The sequence below is a fragment of the Nelumbo nucifera genome, chromosome 2, assembly GCF_055504915.1.
Source record: "Nelumbo nucifera cultivar China Antique chromosome 2, China Antique-T2T, whole genome shotgun sequence".
Classification (NCBI taxonomy): Eukaryota; Viridiplantae; Streptophyta; class Magnoliopsida; order Proteales; family Nelumbonaceae; genus Nelumbo; species Nelumbo nucifera.
Window position 1 is genome coordinate 80,920,765 of NC_142650.1, and position 24,342 is coordinate 80,945,106.

Below are 24,342 nucleotides of genomic sequence, written 5' to 3' on the forward strand. Positions count from 1 at the left end.
GGGATTATCACTGCGAAAACCACGTTGATGGATGAGATGAGAGAATAATGGCGACTTTTTTGGGATTCTTATTTTTTATCAGGAAGGACACGCTGGGGGTTACTGATATTGTGGATTTTGACCTTATTGTCGGAATTTTTAATTATTATAAATATAAAATCGCAATCCATTGTTTATTTTTTCTCTTTTGTGGCATAGAGTTTTCCGATGCTGAGGAGGAAGGTGTTCTTCCTAGCCCTTCTTTGACAAGGGAGGAGAGAGAGGAGAAGAAGAGGCAATTATAGAGGTAAACGAGTGGAAATCTTTAGGACACAGGAGCACTTCTTCTCTTTCTCCCATAAGATATGGATTGTCTTCTCTTGGCGCACGATGGCTCATCCTCACAGAAAGACAACGATGCAGTGATTTCTATGGTGGATTCCTTTTTAAAGGAGGCCCTTGAGAATCCTCGCCATCGCTTCACCGGTTAGCTTCCTCTCGTTCACTTTTGCTTTGTTTTTAAATCCATGCTTGCTTGTGTTGAACTTTGCCTTTTTTTTTCTACTCTTTGTAGGGTTTGTTGCCCTATTTTTGTTTCTTTTTAGGTTTTATTGATGTATTTTGATTTATGCGAGATGGGTTTGATTCGATTATTCTCTATGTATGATTGTTGTTCAGTTATTTGAAAATTTGTTTGATTGGATTTGTGGGGTTTGTTAGGATATTGCAACTTTTCTTTTCTTTTTTTTTTTTTTTTTCCTTCTTGATTTTTTCCCCTTTCCAAGCGGTTAGTGTGCTTAGGTCCTTTGATCTGGTGACCTTGATACTGAATCTTTTTAGGGTTACCGTTTCTCATTTAGGGTATTCTTTTCCAAAGAAAGATCTGCGAGTTTTGTATTGACCGTTAGGTCTGAATATTCTGGAGTGTATCATTGTGTGTTCATAATTGGTTTGTAATTGGTCTTGAGTTCTTCGTAGACCTGAACGCTATAACTTGGAAATCAGAATTATCATGATAATGTTCCTTTAGGTATTATCAGAGCTCGATGTACTCAGATTACTATACCCCATATCCTAGTTTTGATACTCTTCGACCTTCCTCCATGCTGGAATTAAGACGAACAGGATTTCCATTTGATAGTCAATACCTGGAACTTGTTTTCACGATTTTGTTCTCTAAATTTATATATTGTTTTACTGTTATCATCAACGTAAGTGTTAAGTTTTTGGATCCTTTTGGTCTGGTCTAGCACTGTCACATGGAGATTTATGAACAATTGCAAGCTAAGTTCTGTTCTAACATGTAATAAAGGGAAATAAATCCCCTCCCTCTCCCTGCTCTGAAGTGAATTTGAGGGCTTTGTATATAACTATATATATAGAATTATAGATAAAAAATTACTAGTTTAAGACTGATAAAAAAATAAAAAAATAATACTGGTTTTAGACATACTGAATCTAGTTGTCCTTTGGGGGGGGTTATTAATGTTAGAAACAATGTTCAAATGGGTGATAAGACATCACCCAACCCAGGAAAAACATCAGCCTAACCCCTTATACCTAAAAAAACAGCCCTGAAAATCAATTACATTTTGAGATACCCACCCCAACCAAAGCTGAAAACCCGAAAAAACATAACATCCCCTTCCATTGAAACTCATACAAGCAAGCAAAACTGATAACTGCCACTGTAAGTACATGTAATCCACCATAACTCTAATCACAAACACTCATTCTAAAATAAAATTACGCAGACCCGTAATGGGCCACAGCGCAACGGGTTCACGAGCCATTGCAGAATACATAACAAACTCAAGAAACTATTGTGTAATTATGACGAATTGAAAATCGTGGGTACCGAAATACCAAGAAGATGATGAAGCCATCGGATGAGACACGCCGTACTAGTTCTGATGATACAACAACACAGGAGACCCACGAAAGGGAGTAGCACATGTATACTGCAAAGAATCCTCGGATGAAAGGAAACTTCATCCTAGGAAAATCTCGTTTGACATGTGGCAAACCCTAAGCAGTGTCCTTCTGGCAGCTGATACTAAATCAAAGATCCCCTTCCCTAATAAGAATCGATCCTTTTGGATGTTTCTCTAAAAAGCCTCAGGATCTTCCCTATATAAGGAGGACTGGACATGATGAGGACGACACTATCATTACCCAGCTCCGCTTGACTGATCATATAGTCTTTACTAACTTGGCCCTTCTTCGTCCTTCAAGGAGACTACCCTACCTAGCCTCACCACCACACTTTTAACAGAAGGCTACCTGGCGAGAAATATATATCTATTTAGGTAGGCTGTGGAAGGGCTTGAGTTATTTTATTTTGAAATGGGTGAGTTGTGTTGGTGTATTGTGGTGCGATAGCCCTCCAATGTTTTGGCAATGGAATGTTTGTGTTTAGGTTGTTTGTAATTCAATACTGGTGGTGTGGGCTATTTCTCGTGTTTTGTTGATATTGTGTGTACATGCAACCTTGTTTGTTGCATGTAGCGGTGAATCTTGCTGTCAGTTTGAGTATTGATAATCGGGTGCTAATTGGCTAGCGGGTACGTACATTGGCGGTTACATTTGAATCATAGCAACGGTAACCTGTTTCCTTTCTGTTTGGGTGCTGACGTGACGGTACGTTTCCAAATGGAAATGTGACAGGTAGTCCAGGTGGTCATCATTTCCCTGCAGCGCCGTTTTGATTGCTAGAGAGCCCCCGAACTTCTTTTAAAAGGGAATGGGAGAGGTGGTCTATTCCCATTCATTTTCGGTTAAGTTGTTGTGTGTCCTTCATCGTAGTTGTGTTGTCGTTCTTGTTTTTCCTCTGTCTTCTGTGCATTCTGTTTTAGGTTCTTGGTGACTCTTGTTTTTAATGGTGCCTCGAAGCAGTCTAAGGGTTCAAGAAGAAGTCCCATAAATGAGAAGAGGTAGTGCAGAAAGTGTCCGTTTGTGGAGTTTGTTCGGGAAGTAGATACGACTGAGCTACTTACTGGATATGAGTCTGCAGGGGAGGTTGATTTGGGTAGGGGGTTCTGGCCTCCCATGCTTGTGACTATGGGTAAGGATGATACTTTTGATGTCGTTGAAGGTAAGGAACTCATCTGTTTATATGGGTGGCAGACATGCAAAGTCATCTACTGCTGCATATAGCCTAGAACTGTGTGTTCCGATGGCTCCACCAGTTATACTTCATGGGCGTCATTCATCTTGGAGAACCCCGTGTATTGCAGACTACTGCGTGTTGCAGGCTTGCTGAGGTTTGTCAATTGCTTCATGGGTCTTTGAGGGGGTGACAATGTTGATTTCATGGAGCCATTGGTGGTGCATTGGTGTTGCTGTACCCACACTTTCGTTGGTGCGTATGGAGAGTTCAGCATTACAATAGAAGATGTTGTGGCTTTATTGGCGGTCCCTCTGGTTGGTATTGTATTAGCGCGTCATCTCCAACACTCGGAAATCATTCTTGGGGAGTTGATTCCAATGTACAAAGAGTTGGTTGTCGAGATAGACCACTGTAAGTTGAAAATGGACAGCCCGGGTTGCCTTTTACCCCAATTTGGATATGACAGCCCGGGCTCGTAGTTCCTTCTACATGGGAGTGAAGATGTATTTTGGCAACGACACAATGACTATGCATTTGCTGGGATTTCGTGTTTTCCATTGGCAGGGTTCAAGCGTATTGGAGTCTGTAGTTCACTTCGTTGTGGGTACCTTTGTGCATTACTTGGCAGGTTCCATATGTTTATGGTGGTGGAACCCTGTCCAAGGCACGCAATTCTTCCTCTTTTCCTTAGCAATCTAAATATACCAGCCTCAAACAAAAAGACAAGAGATTGGTAGGTGGTAACCAGTTTCATCATTAGCCTAGAATGGTGGCGGGTTCCAGATGTTTAGATTGCTATGGATAATTTGGGAAGAAAGGAATGCAAGAATACTTGATGAAAAAGAAAGAAGCATGCAAATCATATATGAGTAATATCATGGAAAGGGCAATCGATCGGGCAAAATCATTGGGTATCTTCTTGCATTGCTCATATGGTGATCTTTAGAAGTGGCTGCATCATCGACAAGGAAGAGTAAATTGCATAAAGATTTGGAGCCACCAAAAAATAGTTTCATAAAATTAAATTTTTGATGGAAGTGGCTTTGGAAATCCAGGCCCTTTGGGGGTTAGAGGAGTTTTTAAGGATAAGGAAGGTCATATCTTAGCATTCTCAGCTTCTCTGGTTGGGGTGACTAATGGCTATTTTCTTTGGGGTATAAAAAGCAAAAGAAATGAACTTGGAGAAAATAATCATTGAAGAGCACGCAATTCTTCCTCTTTTCCTTAGCAATCTAAATATACCAGCCTCAAACAAAAAGACAAGAGATTGGTAGGTGGTAACCAGTTTCATCATTAGCCTAGAATGGTGGCGGGTTCCAGATGTTTAGATTGCTATGGATAATTTGGGAAGAAAGGAATGCAAGAATACTTGATGAAAAAGAAAGAAGCATGCAAATCATATATGAGTAATATCATGGAAAGGGCAATCGATCGGGCAAAATCATTGGGTATCTTCTTGCATTGCTCATATGGTGATCTTTAGAAGTGGCTGCATCATCGACAAGGAAGAGTAAATTGCATAAAGATTTGGAGCCACCAAAAAATAGTTTCATAAAATTAAATTTTTGATGGAAGTGGCTTTGGAAATCCAGGCCCTTTGGGGGTTAGAGGAGTTTTTAAGGATAAGGAAGGTCATATCTTAGCATTCTCAGCTTCTCTGGTTGGGGTGACTAATGGCTATTTTCTTTGGGGTATAAAAAGCAAAAGAAATGAACTTGGAGAAAATAATCATTGAAGAGCACGCAATTCTTCCTCTTTTCCTTAGCAATCTAAATATACCAGCCTCAAACAAAAAGACAAGAGATTGGTAGGTGGTAACCAGTTTCATCATTAGCCTAGAATGGTGGCGGGTTCCAGATGTTTAGATTGCTATGGATAATTTGGGAAGAAAGGAATGCAAGAATACTTGATGAAAAAGAAAGAAGCATGCAAATCATATATGAGTAATATCATGGAAAGGGCAATCGATCGGGCAAAATCATTGGGTATCTTCTTGCATTGCTCATATGGTGATCTTTAGAAGTGGCTGCATCATCGACAAGGAAGAGTAAATTGCATAAAGATTTGGAGCCACCAAAAAATAGTTTCATAAAATTAAATTTTTGATGGAAGTGGCTTTGGAAATCCAGGCCCTTTGGGGGTTAGAGGAGTTTTTAAGGATAAGGAAGGTCATATCTTAGCATTCTCAGCTTCTCTGGTTGGGGTGACTAATGGCTATTTTCTTTGGGGTATAAAAAGCAAAAGAAATGAACTTGGAGAAAATAATCATTGAAGAGGATTCTCATGTGGTTTTTGGTTGGCTAAAAGATGAGAGAATTAGACTCATAGAGAGGTGAAACAGATATAACAAGGAATCTGGATATTAAAATGCAATGGGTACAAGAGATGCAAGTGGGGTGGCTGGTACACTTGCCAAACAAGGAGTTAGTAGGGGTCACTTGTATTAAGCTCAATTGTAAATTATTGCTTTTGGGTGGGTGGGGTAAGGTTTATCTATCAGGAGGCTAATCTTCATATATATTATTCTGTTTATATTAATAAAATGTTGTCTTGTTATCTATCAGAAAAGAAATAACACTTTTATAATGATTACATAATTTCAAGATGCTCTCTTCCTTTAAAAGGCCATCATCCAATGTTGGTCCCAGCCTTTTGGGGTCTTGGGAAGGGGTAGACTGTATATGGTCTTAACCTTTGGCATTTTTTACTACCAAAGTGACTGGTCTTAATTCATACCTACATCCTTATGCTTGACAGCCCAGGATTTTACTATAAAACCAAGTAATGGCCCCTAAGATGCTCTCTTCCTTTATTTAGAACAAAATTTTAGAGTTTAAAATATTATTAGTTCACTATTCATACAAAGTACCTTGTTGATATTTCAGGTTGTAAATATTATTTTATTATTTACATAATATAAAAGTTGTGATTAACATACGAGTATGCTTTTTGTGATGTTGTATTGCTATCATTTTATGAGTTTAAAATATAACAGATTGACTTTTAATTATAATTGTATTATGTATAATTGGAAAATTTTATTAATTAAATGAAGAAGGAAACAATCATCTATAATGATAAACTGAACATTTATAAAAAAATGATAAACTGAAGAATAAGCATTGAGATAAATTATTTGAATGATTGTATATACAATCTGCAAACCTTATATATTGATGTGATTGACAAAGTAATGCTTGTTGAGAACAACATAAAAGATATTAAAGAACTGGAGAATATCTCAAGATAGATTCTAATAATTTTTGATGTTAATACTTGTAGAAATAGAAAAATTAGAAAATATGTGAATTTTTAAACCATGATGAGAAGCAAGAATTTTATTGTTTTGTGGAAGAAGGAACAAAAGGCTAAAAAGATAATATGCAGTGTAAATGTTGTCAAAAACTTACCTCATTTCCCAGTATTGACAATTGTGGTAATTCTGGGTTGTTACACAAAAAAGGTCCTATAAATGATTTTGTGGAGTGAAGTGTAACTGTTTTGATTTTGATTGTTTTAAACTAAATAATTGGAGAAGAAAACTTGGTTAATGTATTGTTGCAAGTTACCTGTATGTCGAGATGTTTTAGCATGCCACTCTAGAATGGAATAAATATGCATAATGGATATTTAATGTTCTTTCAACAAGTAATTTATAGGGGCCTATAAGGATCTAAGTAGGTCACCTGTTTGTGGTTATGCAGCACAGTGCTAGTGATCTTAGTGTTTTAAAAGCACAAATCACTAGAAAATTATAAGGGTCTTTTAGAACAATGGGGTTTTGGTGCAAAATGGTGCAAATGGATAAAGGGATGCTTGGAGACATGCCACTTTTCAGTGTTAGTGAATGGGAGAGTGGGGGACTTTTTTAGTGCCTTATGGGGAGTGAGGCAAGGGGACCCACTTTCCTCTATCCTATTTACTTTCATTGCTGAGGTGTTTAGTAGATTGATCTTGAAAGCAGATGAGGTAGGGCTAATAAAGGGATGGAGGATAGGAAAAGATAGGGTAAGGGTGACTCATCCACAATTTGCAAATGACATCATAAATTTTTGTGAAAATGGGGGAGAGCATGATGCGAGGAATTTGACATTGTTGGTGAATCTTTTTGAGAGTTGACAAATTTAAAGGTAAATCTTAGTATGAGTGTGGTTGCTGGAATCAATTTGGGTCAATCTGAGATTGAAGATTGAGCTAGGGAGTTAGGGTGTACTTCAAGTTGATGGCCATTGAGATACTTGGGTCTACTGTTTGGAACGAATTCTAGTGTGTTATCTTTTAGGGACTGGGTGGTGGAGAAATTTGCAAGGAAATTAGTGGGATGGAAGAGAAACTGTATCTCCTTAGGAGGTAGAATAATTCTTATTAAATCCACATTGGCTAATCTCCCAATTTATTACCTATCAGTCTTTTGCATGCCTCAGGCTATTGTGCAAAAAAAATGAGAAAATTATGAGGGACATTCTCTGGGAACCTGAGAAGATAAGAAAGAAAACTTAATTAGATGGGAGGTGTTATGTAGGAGGAAAGAGTGTGGTGGTTTGGGTTTGGGAAGATTGAAGGAAAAGAACTGAGCTTTTTGTTAGGGAAATGGCTTTGGAGATTTCGAAGGGAGATAGACAAACTTTGGCATAGAGTGGTAGTAAGCATTCATGAGCATTCAGAGAACGGTTGGAATGTTGGAATATCTAGCAGGGTTTCTAGTGCTTCTCCTTGGAAGGCTATCCACAAAATGCTTCCACATTTTTTGCCTCATACCAAGTGTGATACCAATTCGGGAAACAAAATCAGATTTTGGGAGGATCTATGGTTAGGAGAACTTTCTTTAATGGAGTCTTTTCCTTCTTTGTTTGCTATTTCATCTTTTAAGGCTAGATCCATATTTGAGTCCTAGGTCCATTCCCCTTTTCAATTTGGTACTGGTTGGAATTTGGGTTTCCGTAGGAATGTGGGGTTCAGAGGTGGATCTTGTGTCACAATTGCTTCTGTTGTTGGATGGTGTTTTTCTTGATAATAGTCGATTATGGATGGGTAATTCCTCTGGAAATTTCACTTGTGCTTCCTTTTTTAAAATGTTGGTTTCCTCTCCTTTACTTCCTATATCTTTCCCTGTTAAGAAATTGTGTCGTCCAATCCCCCTAGGTTGAGTTCTTTTTGTTGAGAGGTTTACAATGGTGCAATCAATACTCATGGCTTTTTACAGAGGAGACCTGGTTGGTGCCCATCTCCAAACTGGTGTCTTGTGTGAATCAAATGGTGAATCTGCTCATCACTTGCCATTTCCTTCCCTTTTGTTTGTTGTATTTGGGAGTGGTTTTTTTCCTTGTCTGGTTGCAGGTGGAACACTCCTTTCAGCTTGAACCATGATTTCATTAAGATAGAAGAAGAGAAGAGAGAAGAGGGAGAAGAGAAGAGGAAGAAGGGAAGAAAATGTTGAGAGAGCTAAAAAGTTATTTTGGCAGCGCCAGACTTTATATTTATAGATTAGGGGGACCATACAATATAAAAAAGAAAGAAAAAGACCAAAGTGCCCCTTGTGGCACATAACAATATTACATTAGATAAATTGTTTGATCCCTTGACTTTCAGTTGGCCAAGGAAGGGGGAAGATTACTTTGGGAGTGCATAAGAGCTGCAGTGGTTTGGACATTGTGGGAAGAAAGAAACAAGCGAATTTTTGAGGAGAAAAAAGAAGTAAAGAGGCTTTGAAGAAATTATAATGGTAAAGGTGACACATTGTGTGGAGACAACAAACTTGTTTCCTGACTTCACATTTGATGATATTATTAGACAAGGGGGGTACAATTGCTGCATCATCTTCAACTAAGAAGAAACAAATGGTAATCTAGGAACCAACAATGGACGATTTTTTGAAGTTGAATTTTGATAGGAGCTGTCTTGGCAACCTGGGTGCTGTTGGAATGGGAAGGGTGATAAGAAATAGTGAAGGATAATTGGTGTTCTTGTATTCTAGGCCTATAGGTTAAGGGGATTCAACAGGTGCAGAACTAAAGGCAGCTATATTTGGGGTCCAAAAGGCATGGGATATAGGGATTAGGAAGTTGTTGGTTGAAGGAGATTCAAAGGAGTAAAAAGGTGCAAAAATTCTATTTTGAGAGAATGGGGAGAAGCCAAAAATCAGGTCTGGCTGCCCCTTTCATTAGCTTATATACTCGTAAATAAAACTAAATACAAAGACAAGTATGCCCTTAGTAAGTCGGCTACTTGTAAAAACTAAGTAAACACTCTTGGTCTAAAACATAAACTAATGGACCTTGGGCCCAATAATTCTCTAACTATGCTTTGTAAATAAAAACAAATGTTATCAACCCAAAACTCAACACTCTCCCTAATGTTGGGTATAGATGTCACACTTATCCAACTTGCGCAGATCATGCTCTAGCTTGTTTCTTGCAACACTTTTTGTAAGAACATCAGCAAGCTGTAGGTTAAATGCAATATATGGTAAACACAGTTCTTCGGATGTCACCCTTTCCCGTATAAAGTGTTTATCCACTTCTATATGCTTCATCCTATCATGCTGAATTGGGTTGTGGGCAATGTTAATTGCTACTTGATTGTCACAGTATAGCATCATAGGTTCTTCGATCTCAACTCCACTCTCCCCTAACATGGATTGGACCCAGAGGAGCTCTGAAACACCATGTGCCATGGCTCTGTATTTAGCTTCTACATTTGATCTTGTTACAACTGATTGATTCTTACTCTTCCATGAAAATAGATTACATTCCACGAGTGTAAACCCTTGATGAAGATCTCGTCATCTAGGCACCCTGTTCGATCAACATCTGTGTAAGACTCTAACATCAAATGTCCATGGTCAGCAAATAGTATGCCTCTACTTGCATGTATTGACTCACCACACTCATCGCATAAGAGATATTTGGTCGTGTCATACATAAGTATAGCAATCACCCCACCAATCTTTGATACCTTCCAACATCCTTTACTAGTTCGCCTTTTAAAACATTTATTTTGTGGTTTTGATTAATAGGTGTATCAGTTGCCCTTGCCCCAAGTTTTCTTGTCTCTTGTAGTAAGGCCAAAACATACTTCCTCTGTGAGATGAAAATCCCATGCTTGGACCTTGCCACCTCAATGCCAGAAAATACTTCGGCTCCCCAAGATCCTTAATCTCAAACTCTTTGTGCAAGTTCTTCTTCAAGGTATCAATCTCACTTAGATCATTTCCTGTGACTACAATGTCATCCACATACACTATCAGTATAGTGGTCCCCTCCTTTTCACATATAGAGTATGATTAGATTGAGTTTGAGTAAAGCCAAATACAATCAATGCACTTTTAAACCTGTCAAATCAAGCTCTAGGTGATTGCTTCAAACCATATAAAGACTTATTTAATCTACATATCTTTCCTTTAGCCACATCATTGTAAAACTAGCTGGAAGATCCATGTACACCTCATCTTGCAGGTCTCCATTAAGAAGAACATTCTTCACATCATGTTGGAAGAGGGGCCAAGAGTATGTAGTTGCTAGTGATAGGAGAATCCAGATTGATCTCATCTTTCCCACTGGTGCAAAAGTTTCCAAGGAATAATATATTTGCAACTAGCCTCGCCTTGTACCTTTCTATACTTTCATCAGACTTGGTTATAGACGCAGAGTCGAGGGAGGAAAGGAAGGCCCAGTAGGAAGGAGATAATCCACTATAGGAAAGATAGTGTGAGATGCAATGAACAATACACTTCCTTTTCCCTTTTCGGAGTGCAATAGGGATATCTAGGTCATCTGCAATGGTGTTAGGAGAAGGGGTAGTAGTATCAGAGGAAACAAGAGGCATACTTGGGTTTGTGTCATTCGAACTTGGAATCTCTGATGAGTTGATAGGGAGTGACATGGGTTCCTCTGTTGTGGAATCAACCTCCTTGTGTTGTCGTAGGTGTTGTTGTGTAAAACACTGAGAGGCAGGACGCAATGGAGGTGGAAAAGTGGGTGGAGTAGGTGGGTTAGACAAAGGAGTGGGCAAAGGAGACGGAATAGGAAGTGATATAGATTGCTCACTTCCTTCTCCAAAACACTCCCCTTGAGAAGAACCCCTCCGGAGAAAAAAGGTGTGGATTCAAAAAAGGTGACATCCATAGAAACAAACATACTGACTATTGGAAATTGGATCATAACAACAATACCCCTTTTGATTTCCTGCATATCCAAGGAAGACACACTCCTTCGCCTTAGGGTCTAGCTTTAAGCGGCGAGGACCAAGAATATGGTCAAAGCATACAGATCCAAAAACCCTTAAAGGAATATAGAACATCTCTCCCTCAAGAAAAAGAAGGCTGAAAGTGCTGTATCCAAGAACATGAGAAGGTAACCAATTAATTAAAAAAACTATTGTAAGGACTACATCACCCCAAAAACGAATTGGAACTACAAAGCTCACCGTCATGCTTCTTGCTACTTCCACAATGTCTGTTCTTCCTTTCTACTATACCATTATGTTGTGGAGTGTATGTACAACTACTCTGGTGGACTACTCCATGCTCCAATAGGTATGATGTCAGGTTTTTCTCAAGGTATTCCTTGGCATTATCTGATCTAAACACTTCCACTTGTACCTCAAATTGCGTCAACACCATCTCATGGAACTGTTGAAGCAAAGAAGGTACCTCATCATAAGATCGCATTAAATATATCCAAGAGTATCGAGAATAATCATTCACAAATAGAAGAAAATTTCGATAGCCACCCATTAAAGAAATATGATATGGTCCCCACACATCAGTATGAACAATATCCAGAACAGAAGAACATCTTTTATTGCTTGCTTTAAAAGAATATCTACAATGCTTTTTAAGTTGACAACCCTCACACTCCAAGCTGGACAAATTGGTAGAGTCAAACAACTTTGAAAACATAAAATGCAAAGAAGCAAAAGACAAATGCCCTAACCGATTATGCCAAAGCATAATCTGATCCACTGACTCTGACTCATTGTTCCTGTTGATATGATGACTCTAATAACTGGGAAGTGCATCAAGAAGATAGATTCTATTCACCTTATGATCACATCCAATCATCCTCTTTGATTCCATATCTTGTAAAGCACAATGGCCAGGAGAAAAAAAATCACTGAACAGTTCAAATTCTTTGTCAAGCTATTAACAGATAAAAGATTAGTGCTTAGTCTAGGGACATGAAGGATAGAAGGTAGGGTAATGGTATTAGTTATCTTTATAGATGCTTTACCAGCAATGGGAACATGTGATCCATCAGTTGTGGAAACTCTATCTTTGCTAGAGCAGAGGTGGTATGGGGAGAAGATTGTGAAAATATTGGTCATATGTTCTAAGGCTCCCAAGTTTAACCCATGGAGGTTCCCCCTTAACTGTAGTGGATGCATAATTTCCAGTGGCATGTGAACTGCATGTATGTGTAAACGAAGAATGACTGCTTCTTGATCCACCTACACCTTGCTGTCCACTTGATAATGAGCTAGAACTAGTTGTTGCAACAAACTCTAGAGAAGCTGTAGTGATCCATTAGTTGTGGAAACTCTATCTTTGCTAGAGCAGAGGTGGTATGGGGAGAAGATTGTGAAAATATTGGTCATATGTTCTAAGGCTCCTAAGTTTATAACCCATGGAGGTTCCCCCTTAACTGTAGTGGATGCATAATTTCCAGTGGCATGTGAACTGCATGTATGTGTAAACGAAGTATGACTGCCTCTTGATCCACCTACACCTTGCTGTCCACCTGATAATGAGCTAGAACTAGTTGTTGCAACAAACTCTAGAGAAGCTGTAGTTTGGTGGTCCTGATTTGCCATATTCACATTTCCCTTTTTGTTTTTGAGCCGATTTGGTATAAGGTGTGGGTAAAGCTTCCAACAGGTATCTCTAGTATGTTTAGGTTTCTTACAATAGTCACAAATCAGGTCCTTCTTGTCCTCCTTCCTCGGTTCATTTCCATCCTTATTTCCATTTGGCTTAGGCTTTCGCTGTGCTAACCATAGTCGACTGCTCAAGGCCTAGGTTTCTCATCATCACATTCCTCCTACTCTCCTCTCCAAACACAAAGGCATATGCCTAAGAGAGTTACACTATCTCAAGAAAGAATATGCTGTCGGGCAATGTTATATTCAAGGTTAAATTCTGCTAGAAACTCAATATTATTCTCTATTAGTTTCTGATAAGTTGCTACATCTTTGTTACTTTCCCAAACCACGGTTTCCAAGTGATATATCTCTTGCCAAAAGGTTTTGAGGGTTGAAAAATAAATTGCAACAGACTTATCTCCTTGCTTAGTAGCAATCACCTGGTTTCTTAACTGGTAGGCTCTAGCAACATTTTCACTTTGTGAACAAGTTTCTAATACTCCATCCCTAATCTTCTTAGCTATGTTAGCCCATAGAAAGTTCTTACTTATATGGGGTATAATGGAATTGCACAGCCAGGTCGTCATCATGTAGTTCTCTTGTACCCACTAGTGGAGAAGTTAGTCTCAAGTTTCTTCTCTTCACTGGTGACATACCCCAATTTTCCACAAGCTCCAATGGCCATTTTTGTAGATTGTGACCATTCTAAGTAGTTTGTATCATCCAACTTGACTATAGTGATGGTTCCAGCCCCGAAGAGGTCACCAACACTTCCACCTTGTCCCATTTCACTTGCAGATTAGGAAATCAATCTGAGATGAAAAGAAAGAGTATTATCTCCTTTAGAAATCTCAAACACATTCCTGGTACCCTAGAAGCCCCTCCCACCAAAGATTCCCTTCTTCGTGGGAACGGGGGAAGGAAGAGAAGAGGCTGCCGCTCCCTCCAGAGGCTTCCAAAAAGATTGGGACTTGAACGCCCTATTCAGAAAACCTCTAGAAACACTAAAAAGCTAGAGCGCCACTTCCTAGTTCAAAATTAAAGAGACCTATTAAATTAGGATTCTTCCCCTTTCTCCAGTTCTTTCGGGTTTTGGTGATAAACCTTAGACCTGCTACAAGGGATTGCAAATCCACCAAAAAAATCCAAAAACTGGGCTTACCTGAAGTCGTTGATCAACACTTACCTCATCATGTAGTCAGTTGATCTAGGGCTATATGATGGAACAACTCAAACAATCCCTAAACTTGCTCTGATACCAAGTAGACAAGTGTAAAAATTCTGTTTTGATATACAATCTGTGAAGGAGAGAAGAAAGAAAAAGAAGGTTCAGTTTGGGCTCTTCTGTAACTGTAAGAATATGGTATTGCTATTGTCCTAGGAGTTTGGGGAAGCCGGGGCTTCTCATATTATTGTAAAATTTTTCCTGAATTAATAAAAGATTTTTTCTGTTGCTGAAAAAAAATGTTTCTTTTTGAAGGTTCAGTTTGGAAAGAGTACAAATACAAATATGTAGAGCGCAAAACCTTATATTTTATATTATTTTTTATGTATTTGTACTGTACATATTTGTACTCTTTTCAAAATGAGCCAAAGGTCCAAATTTATTAAAACAAAAAGAAATAGTAAAACACAAATAAAACAGTTAACTTTGTTGCTGATAAACTAAAAGTAATACATAAAAAATGCTGATGTGGATTTTAAAAGAAAATAAATGTTTTAAAACTCCCTTTTGGCTCACACCTCCAGATCAAAGGGGTTGATTTTGTGATTTTAGTCAAACTTTCTATGTTAAGATTATGGTTGGGAAATCAAAATATTCATGATTAGAAGAAAGGGAAGAAAATTCAGAAAATAGAGGGGATGGACCCCTTTTTTAGTCATAATCTTCAAGGGTTCAAGACAACATACACAAACATGTGTTCATTGAACCCTAGCAAATTAGAAATAATAAAATGAAAATAGTATTTTAGCCCACAAAACATAGTTTTCAAGATGCCAAGGCGATAAGGGGGCACCTATTTGCCTAGGCATGGCGATGGATATTTTTTAAGTAAAATCCACATATCCTAGGGTAGTTCCCTAGGTTCCATAACCATCTTTCTTTAATAGCTATCCATAATTTTGATAAGTAAATTATAAACTTCATGTTTATGTCTAGAAAATCAACATATTTATGAGAAGAAAAAGAAGAAAGAAAAGAAAATTCAAAAAATATACAGTCTGAACCCCTATTTTTGTTATAGGAAAAGAATAAATGTGGTGATTAAACAAAATTTTAAGTTCTTCCCATATTGGTTCAGATTTTGAAGCCTTTGAGGGTTCAATAAAGCAGTTAGCAATGTTTGTGTTGATTAAACCCTAACAAATAAGAAAATACTAAAAAGGAATTAGTTTATAAACACAAAAGATGAATATTTTTGTTTAATAATGTTTATTTTATAATTATAATCTCAAAAGAATAACTATATAAAAGTATTTTATTACACAGTATACAAAACTGCTTTGTGATTGGGTGAGGCGAGCCTCAAGGGTGCCTTGTAGGGCTGTCAATGGGTCTGTTCTGACCCGATGGACCCGATTGGGCCGGTTCTGGTTTTGGGAACTGGAACTGACGGGTCGGTTCCGGGTCCTGATATAGGGTCCCGATTACTATCGGTTCAGAACCGGTTCCACCTAGTCCTGAACCGATTCAGACCCGAGCCCGATATAAAATGTATAATATATTAAATAAAAAAAAATATAATAATAATATATAGAATATATATTATATATAATATTTAATATATATTAAACAAATATTTATTTTGTATTTATTATAATTGGGTCTGTCGGGTCAGACCCGATTGTCCCAAGAACCGATTGGTTCGGTTATGGGTCCAAAAATTTCAGACCCTATCGGGTTCGGTTCTGGGTCTGTGTCCACAACATTTTATGTTGGGTTGGTTCTGGTTCTAGCTGGTTCTGACCCAGACCTAGACCTGATCAGTTGACAGCCCTAATGCCTTGTTGCCTAGGTGTCGCCTTGACAACTATGCCGCAAAATGAATAATTTACAGTAGGGTTGCTTTCTAAAGTCAGGACCAAGGCGGCGTACAAAGTAGCTAGTCAGGACCAAGGCGGCGTACAAAGTAGCTAGTCAGGACCAATTTTGTTAAACAAAATTGAGGCAAAAACGTAAATTTATGACTACGACTTTTACTAATATTAAAATTAATTAATAAATTTATATTAATTTTTTACTTTTATGAAATTTCATTAAGTTATTGCTTATTATTTTTATTAAATTATTACTTTTTATTGATTTATTATTAAGGGTCATTTACTAGAACACCCCCTGTAGTTTCACAGATTTACTTAAACCTACACTATACTTCACATTTTACTAAAACACCCCCTATAGTTTACAACCTTTTTACTTAATCGACCTTTCACTAAGAAGTGTTTGTTTTGCCATCTGAGTATAGCAACATGATCACCTAAACTGAGTGGAAAAGGTTCAAGGGCATGGACCTGTGATTGTTTATTCCAAAAGTAGCCCCAACACTTCATACAATAAACAAAATTGACCAAATAGAGTGGTTGCTAGTGTCTTATTAGGGGCAAACATGGTATTTTTATTTTTATTTTCTTTTGATTAAATTTATTGAAATAGACATTAAGGTCACAGTTGTCATTTTCCACTGTTATCTAATAGAAGGTTGATTAGGTAAATCAATTGCAAACTACAAGGAGTGTTTTAGTAAAACACAAACTATAGGGTAGGTTTTAGTAAACCCATGAAAGTATAGAGGGTGTTTTAGTAAATGACCCATTTATTAACTTAAATAGTTGGTAAATTATTTTTATATAAATTTCTGTATTTGGGGTTGTGGTGTTTTCTCTTTTTCTTGGTTTGGGTGGAAGTTTTGTTGGGGGGGGGGTGGATCTGTTTGGGAGGTTTTTTTTCTTTCTTGTGTAAGTTTTTATGTATTGGGATTTTTTGTTTGATTGGTGTCTTAGCTTAGGTGCTGAGTGCTGATAGGTTTGAGTTGTAGGAACTGGTGAATTTGTTTTGTTGGGCTTCCACTCTCTGGTGACTTCTTAACACCTTCCTTGTACTCTTTTATTTTAGTAAATTTTATTTTAAGACCAAAGAAGAACTATGCACTTAAGTAACATGACTTTCTATGACTATGAGTGCCTTGCTGCGTAGCTGTCACCTTGATAACTACTGAAAAAGTTGAATTTAGTTTGTCCCCAGTTGGTGGTTGAGCCTTGAGCTTAATCTTCCTTTGTATTGAATCCGAAATTCATAATGAACAAATTAAAATGATATATCTGGAAATTTCTTATCTTTCAGCAATCAGCACAAATTGATACCCCTTAAATAAGGCGCTTTGAAATTTCAGGTCTTGTCTTGTTGTTGGGCCTTACAATAATTTTCTTTTACCAGTCATAAATGTTTTGCATTTATGTTTTTAGAAGCATGCCATTTTGGTAATTCAGATGTGGCATTTCCTATTAGATTTGACCTCACTCTGAGCTGCTTGTTTCCCTCTACATGATCACACCTGGCTTATTCAATGCAAAATTGTAAAGATTCTTTTCTTTATCTTGTTTCTTTGATTTGTTATTTCATTCTTTATTTTAATCTCTTAACTAACTAACTCATCAAAAATATTTAATCTCTTTAACTATTTTTTTTGTAGTTCTGCGAATGGAGCTGGATATTCAGAGATTTATGCAAAATCCTGATCAACAGAAATTTGAGTTTTCTCACTTTCCAACATCCTACCTCCGGCTTGCAGCTCATCGTGTTGCCCAACATTATGGTCTGCATACTATGGTAATGGATAACTTAATAGATGGCCAGGGCACCCGAATAATTGTGAGAAAAACAGCTGAAAGCAGATACCCTGCTGTCTGTTTGTCGGAAATTCCTCTGAAACAGTCAGAAAGTGATAAACCTGAGCATGTTAAGATTGCCATCAAACCGAGATCACATAAAGCTTCTACAGATGATGCAAGTGATCAGTGTATTAAGTGCAGTCCTGTAAAAACCATGGAAGAGAGAAAGGAGGAGTATGATAGAGCACGTGCCCGCATTTTCAGTAGATCTAGCAGTTCTGGTACAGAAGGTGTTTTATGTGCAGCAAATGATGGAAGGAGCTCATCTTCAAGCAAAGACGAGAGTGAAAGTTGCAGGGCAGATGTGCAGCCAGAAAAGATTAGCACAAGGGATGGTAGTATTTCCAGAGTCGCCATTTTCAGAGACAGGGAGAAGGATCGTTCTGATCCAGATTACGATCGGAGTTATGAAAGGTAAGGCCACTATTTCTTAGTTAGGCTAAAAGTGTTCTTGTCAACTTATCAAACTAACAGTGCTCTGAAGCTTCTGCAGGTATGTTAGGAGTGTTACGCCTAATCAAAGCTTTAGCTTGGGGCCTTTGAACATGCAGAGCTTTCAACCTTCATTCATGCAGTATGAATCTGGGTTTCCTCTGAATCAATTGCAAGGAACTAAGACATCCCTCAGCTACAGACCTTCATTTAGTCTGGCTATGGATCCATTTTGTGCCATGGGATTAAATCAGACTTCTAGGGATCCTATGTATATGCAGTGGCCTAGTCCTGCAATGATGTATGCCCAGTCCTATGATCAATTTAGACATGCTGTTTTCCAGGTAGGCTAAACTTTCATAATTTCCCAGATGGGTGTATACATAATTAAAAAATTAGCCATAGTTTGAGCATGCTTGTAGATTGTTGTTGCACATCATTTGATGGTTCCACTTTGGAGATCTCCTCGGTGAAGAAGAAAAATGCCAGATAATTGGTGTCCTTCTGGTGAAGAAGACAAGGGTGTAAATACCGAATAAGACAAAGGTTATTTGCACTCTTCCATATTTTCACCTTTCCACTTGTTCTAGAAAATTGAAATAGATATTTTAGTCATAATCAATTGGGTGACTGCTAAATAAGGTTGTGGCACATTTGCCTACAAATCATAATTGTTATTTTTGTGATAGCTGGTATCTAGCACATTAGAAAATGTGGTCCACGACTCCACATGCAGATTTATATCTGTATCACTTATATAGGTGTGCTTGTCATAGTAGTTTGTTATTTGTTAATGATGTATTTTCACTCGTGTGCCTTCAAGGAATGTTACATCCTGTTGGGAAGTAGGATTTCATTTTAAACATGGATGTTTGAGTCTCAAGGAGTTCTGGAAATCTCTTGGATCAGAAGCAAATGTCTTCACTTGTTGAAGAGAGGGAGGTATATTGGAAGACTATAATTGTTAACACTCCAGTTCTACTTGCTTGTAGGATTGTAACAATTCAATGGCATCTACTTCTAGTGTTTCAATTTATCAGTTCTATAGCATGTCTAAATTGTTCATTGGGACTGGGTATGTTTTATAGCATTCTATCTGAGATAAAGGTCCTGTAAGTAATTTAGGTTTAACCCCCAACACAGTTTTGTGAAGCACAAAAGTTGTACTTGTTGCATACGTGTATGGGGTTTGGTCCTTTCTTTGGAGGAGTATTTATTTTAATGAGCTTCAGTAGTTGGCCTTTTCTAGTTCTATTTTGTGAGGTTGACTTCTAATCCTATCAGAAAAATGACTCTAGCCATCTTTTTCAGAAGCCATCTTATTTCTCTCAAAGTGTCTAAAAACAACGATGATCAGTTTGGTTAGGAGATCTTTGAAGTGGGACCATACATGTGGTGTCAGCAGGGCAGAGCATCTTCGCAAAGAGTGTAGTCAGTGTTTTATGGTCTTGTTACTGATATTGCCACCCAATACTGTTACTGCAGGCTCCTTTTTATCAGCAACCATTGAGCTTTGATTACTCCCAAAACCATTAGAATACTGGGGATATCTGTAACGTTACTCATGAAATTCATTCTATTTCCTTTAGGTTGTATTGAGAGTAGAGACGTAATTGAAGAATTGTTTTTCATACACTCCCCTCTTAGTTCATGTGCTCTTTTATTTTGTCTTGCCATTAACAAGGAATGAAGATTTAGTAGTATAATTTCATGGTATCTTCTAATTTTGCTTATCTAGATTTTTCCTAGCTACAGTACTGAACCTGATTATGTTACAGTGGACCTGTGAGTTGATGAGGCTCCTAAGTTCTCTATTTTAATATTTCAATGAATCTGCACTTTACATGTAATCTGCTATTTTATTTTCTAAACGTTTTTTCCTGGATGATAGATGGAATGTTGGACTTAGATATCCAATGCCATGTTACAATGAGATACAGACTTGAGAGGGTAATGTGCCATTGGTGGGTCTTCCCATTTAATGGATTATAAATTCCACCTCTAGAAACTCGTTTGGTTGATCTCAACAGAACCGGCCTCCTTATTTAATGGGTGCTTGATTAATCCCAATTCGTCTCTACTCTGGTATATGATACAAGTTGATTTAGGCTATGTTTGGTTTAAGGAAAAGGTAGGCTATGAACTTGATTTAGAAAGAAACTAGTGCAGCACCTGCATGTTTATTCTTAATTGTAGACAAAATTGAAGGCCTGAATAATTCTCAAACTGAACAGGTAAACCTGGATAAATGCATGAATGCATTGGTATATCACGTTTGTTCAAGGGGCGAGTTTTGGTGCTTTTTGTCTTTTTATTCGCTAGTGTAAATTCACCTGCATTGGTATAAATGCATGAATGCAATAATGAGGAGTGAAAATGGTTAATTTTTATTTACGAGTCTTTAATACAATCCAAAATGGGCCAGCAGCAGCCTCATGACTGGTAAAATAATAGACTGAACCATTTAGCCAAAATAGTCAGAAAGGGAATCTGAATCCAACAGAAGATCCTTCAATCCACTCTCTTGTCAAAACAAGGTTTTATATTCTGAAGTCTGATGTATGAGAAGTAAATGAGTCTGAAATGTAAAAAGTGGAAATGATTTCCTGCTTTGTAGAGGCTCTTAAAACTGTAAAGTTTATTATAAACAAAAAAATAACATTGTAAAAAAGAATAATATTGAAAAGAATATTAAGCAAAAATATTATTATATTAATGAACAAATATTATGGTTTGTTGAAAATTGAAGTAAATAATAATTTCTTATCATTATTATTAAACATATTATTAGATATTCTTATTATTAGATGTGTTCACGAGTGGTTGGTTTGGGGCAGGCTTTGCTTCTTTATATAAAGAATGCCAATGGGCTTGAGCCTGAGCTTGGTTCGACCATTAGGCACAGATCTTGAGCCAAAGCCTAAAGCCTGATTTTTATAGGTATTTTATAATACATTAATTATATGTTATTAATAATATATAATATTATATACATTTAATATAATTTGACTATTATATAATATTATAAACATATTCTTACATTTCTATTGTATATTTAATATTATTGGGTCAGGCTTATTTGGGGCTCAATGCCGGCTTGAAAAATAGTCGTGCTTGATTTTTAGAGCTCGAGCCTACGGGCTTTAAATTTTATCCAAGCGTGATTTAGGACGAAACGGGTCAGGCTAGCCGTTTGGCTACGAAGCCCATGAATAGGTCTACTTATTACTAAATAACTATTATAATTTATTTAAATAAAATTAATATTATATATTTTAATAATAATTATTAGATAAAAAGTATTACTAAATGTTATTTTTATTCAAATAAAAAATATTATTTATGATTTATTATTTAATATTATGATATAATATGTAATAATATTATTTAAATGAATATGATTATGGTTTATGTTATTATTAAATGAAAGTAATAAAGGCATTAATGTCATTTCATGAGACTAGGCTACCATTTGACAAGTCTTTTTTAAAAGATTTTCTAGAAGATGCAACCAAAAGGCATAGTGGGATTTTATATAAAGATCTTGGCAACTCACGTATTGTTTGGTTGCAGGCGTGTCTTTTTGCGTGATGATGAGACGAAAAAAGGTGAGACGCTTCATTTCTAGCTTCTTGAAATAAGCTCGAATTGAGCTTCTCATGTCTTTTCAAGCTGGTCTTTTGGTGACAAGATCTTTTCCCACCCAAATAGAAAAAGATGAAAATTCGGGTTGCTGCCTTGCTGGGCTTCGAAACAGTCAACAACCCGTGCGAGAAGACGTGCCAAATGGGGCCTAGGTTTTACCATTTCACACGTCTTTTCTCTTTTTATATATTAGAAATAGATGTAACCTGAAAAACTCCTTACCTCTAAAAGATAAGTTTTTTAAACATTAGATGTCTAAAATGTGTTATCAAATGCTACCTTAAAATAGGATCCTTGTCTTTTGAACCAGTGATCAAGGGCTAAGTAAGGTTCAAAGTATCGACACGATACACATTTTGGCCATATCGTATCGGTACTTAGAAACAACCTTTTTATCAGTTCTTTTTTTCAAAGTTTGTTTTTTCTAGGAAGATAAAAGATGTTTTTTTATTATTAAAAAAAGTTGGGGGACCAAGTGTTTCGGACCGTATCTTTTTCAAAAGATACGATACGATACATCTAATACAGGGCATATTATATCGATACTTTGAACCATGGGGCTAACCCCATTGGACTTAAACATACATGCATTTGTTTTCCCTTTTATGAACATTTTCAAGATCGATCTTGCATTGAATCGGACCCGACTTGAAACCAAAATTAAAACTAACCATACCTGATACAAAGACCACAATGTGCAACTCTAGAGTGGTAGTTCATACCTAATATCAGTAGCAAAATTGACCTCTAATTGAAGTAGGCGCATTTGTTTGATAGAGTATGCCTTTAGCTCCAATTAGATTGATGTACATAAACATTTATTCGTAAATGAATAAAGTACATTATTGTTTTATGTTAATATTGGTATGTTTCTGTGTATTACCTCCTAAACTAGACATCTAAGAGACTCGTGTTAGTTTAGAATGTTCTCAGTCTTAGATAGTGTATGTCCTTAGTTCCAATCAAATTGATGTACTGATACATTTATTGTAAATGAGTAAAAGTAAATAATTGTTTCATATTATGATTGGTGTGTTTTTGTGTAATTATCTCTTAAACTAGACACTTATAGGACTTGTGTTAGTTTAGAATGTTCTAAGCCGTTGGATAGACTTGGAATTTATCTTGCCAAGGCTAACACTAATGTGGTGCTAAAAAGGTTGGGGCAACCTGTCCCAGCTACTAGGATTGGACCCGAAGCACATGTAGTGTGTGCTTAAAACACTAAACCTAGACCAATTTCCAATTATGCCTTGGACCTTGGAGATTGATGGGCAATACTGGAAAGTTACACATAACCCTTAGACTCGATTATGGTACTGCACTGGGTGTTGGGTCGAACTGTCTTTGATATGCCAATCAGTGAGATCATTTGGGGGTCAAAACCTAGGTATATTGGGGCAGTCTGAGAATTCACTCGAGTGTGTGATTATAGTGATAGGATAAACCCCTTTGTCGAGCAAAGTGAATGGTTGGGATTGCACTTTCTCTAATGGAAACCAAAACTGCCAACAGTCGATCTCAACCGTGTTTGAGGTTTGTTTTGAAAAAAGGTTTGCAAAAGGTTTTAATTCCTGGGACCCATCCAAGTACAGAGTGCAACGCTACACCTTGCAGTCAGGGGAGAGGTCATTTCTTATCGGGTAGTGTTTGATCATTATGGGTTGAGAGGTTAAGTGTAAGAGACCTTTTAGGGCTGTTTACCTGATGGACTATATCTTACTTAAGTCCATTATCCTTGGGCCTTCATAGGACGGTTGGACTCAAGGACCATTTACTATAAATGTTGGGCCCATTAAGAGCCCATAATGATGGATTCAGGGGTTCACTGTACTTGACAGTGAATTCGGCTAGGTCTTTTCACAAGGGCTGGGCCGAACCCATGTGAGCTTATATAAGGTCATTGTTGGGGTCCCATGCCATGCAAAGTGTACCTAAATGGGCCAGCAACTACCTAGGGACGTGAGTCACTTGCTTAATGGGCCTAAAGACCATGATTAATTAGATTAATTAAGTGGTCACATGACAGCCTAAGCAATCATGTGACTTGGACGAATATGGGTTTCGAAAAGGGTCTGGAGAATCCATTAGGATAAGATTTGGATTAGGAACCTCCTAATTCGATTAGGAGTGATGTTTCTTATGGTATAAGTAAGGAGAGATCGAACTGCTCCAGTTACACAATCTGCTTTCAGTTCTTTCTCTCTACTCTTGTCGCCCTAGAAACCCTAATTTGTTCTCCACTTTTCTGACTGATCTTGATCAGTTCTGATTTCTGATTTTTTGCAAGAAAATATTAGAATTATTTCATGCTCACCTCCCTTGTACGACCAATATGTTGGATTGCAGTTTTATTAAAAATTGCATTGCTAAATCGATTTCATTCCAAGATGCGCCTTTTTCAGTGGAGATGATGGGCTACATCAATG

The 24,342-nt window shown here is 37.3% G+C and overlaps 1 protein-coding gene across 7 annotated transcripts; it reads left to right on the forward strand.

Annotated features, from left to right (window-relative positions):
- Positions 1-24,342, forward strand: LOC104587805 (uncharacterized). Of its 7 annotated transcripts, none has more exons than XM_010245530.3 (4): positions 1-465; positions 17,638-18,250; positions 18,330-18,612; positions 19,754-20,118. In XM_010245530.3, the coding sequence occupies exons 1-4, from the start codon at positions 345-347 to the stop codon at positions 19,802-19,804; spliced, it is 1,068 nt and encodes a 355-aa protein (XP_010243832.1). In that variant the 5' UTR covers positions 1-344; the 3' UTR covers positions 19,805-20,118. The 7 variants fall into 7 exon arrangements, 5 of the variants coding, with proteins under 5 accessions (XP_010243832.1, XP_088753605.1, XP_019051611.1 ...); XR_002022149.2 differs by having other exon boundaries at positions 38-465; positions 18,321-19,210; positions 19,580-20,118; XR_016082318.1 differs by having other exon boundaries at positions 38-465; positions 18,330-19,210; positions 19,580-20,118.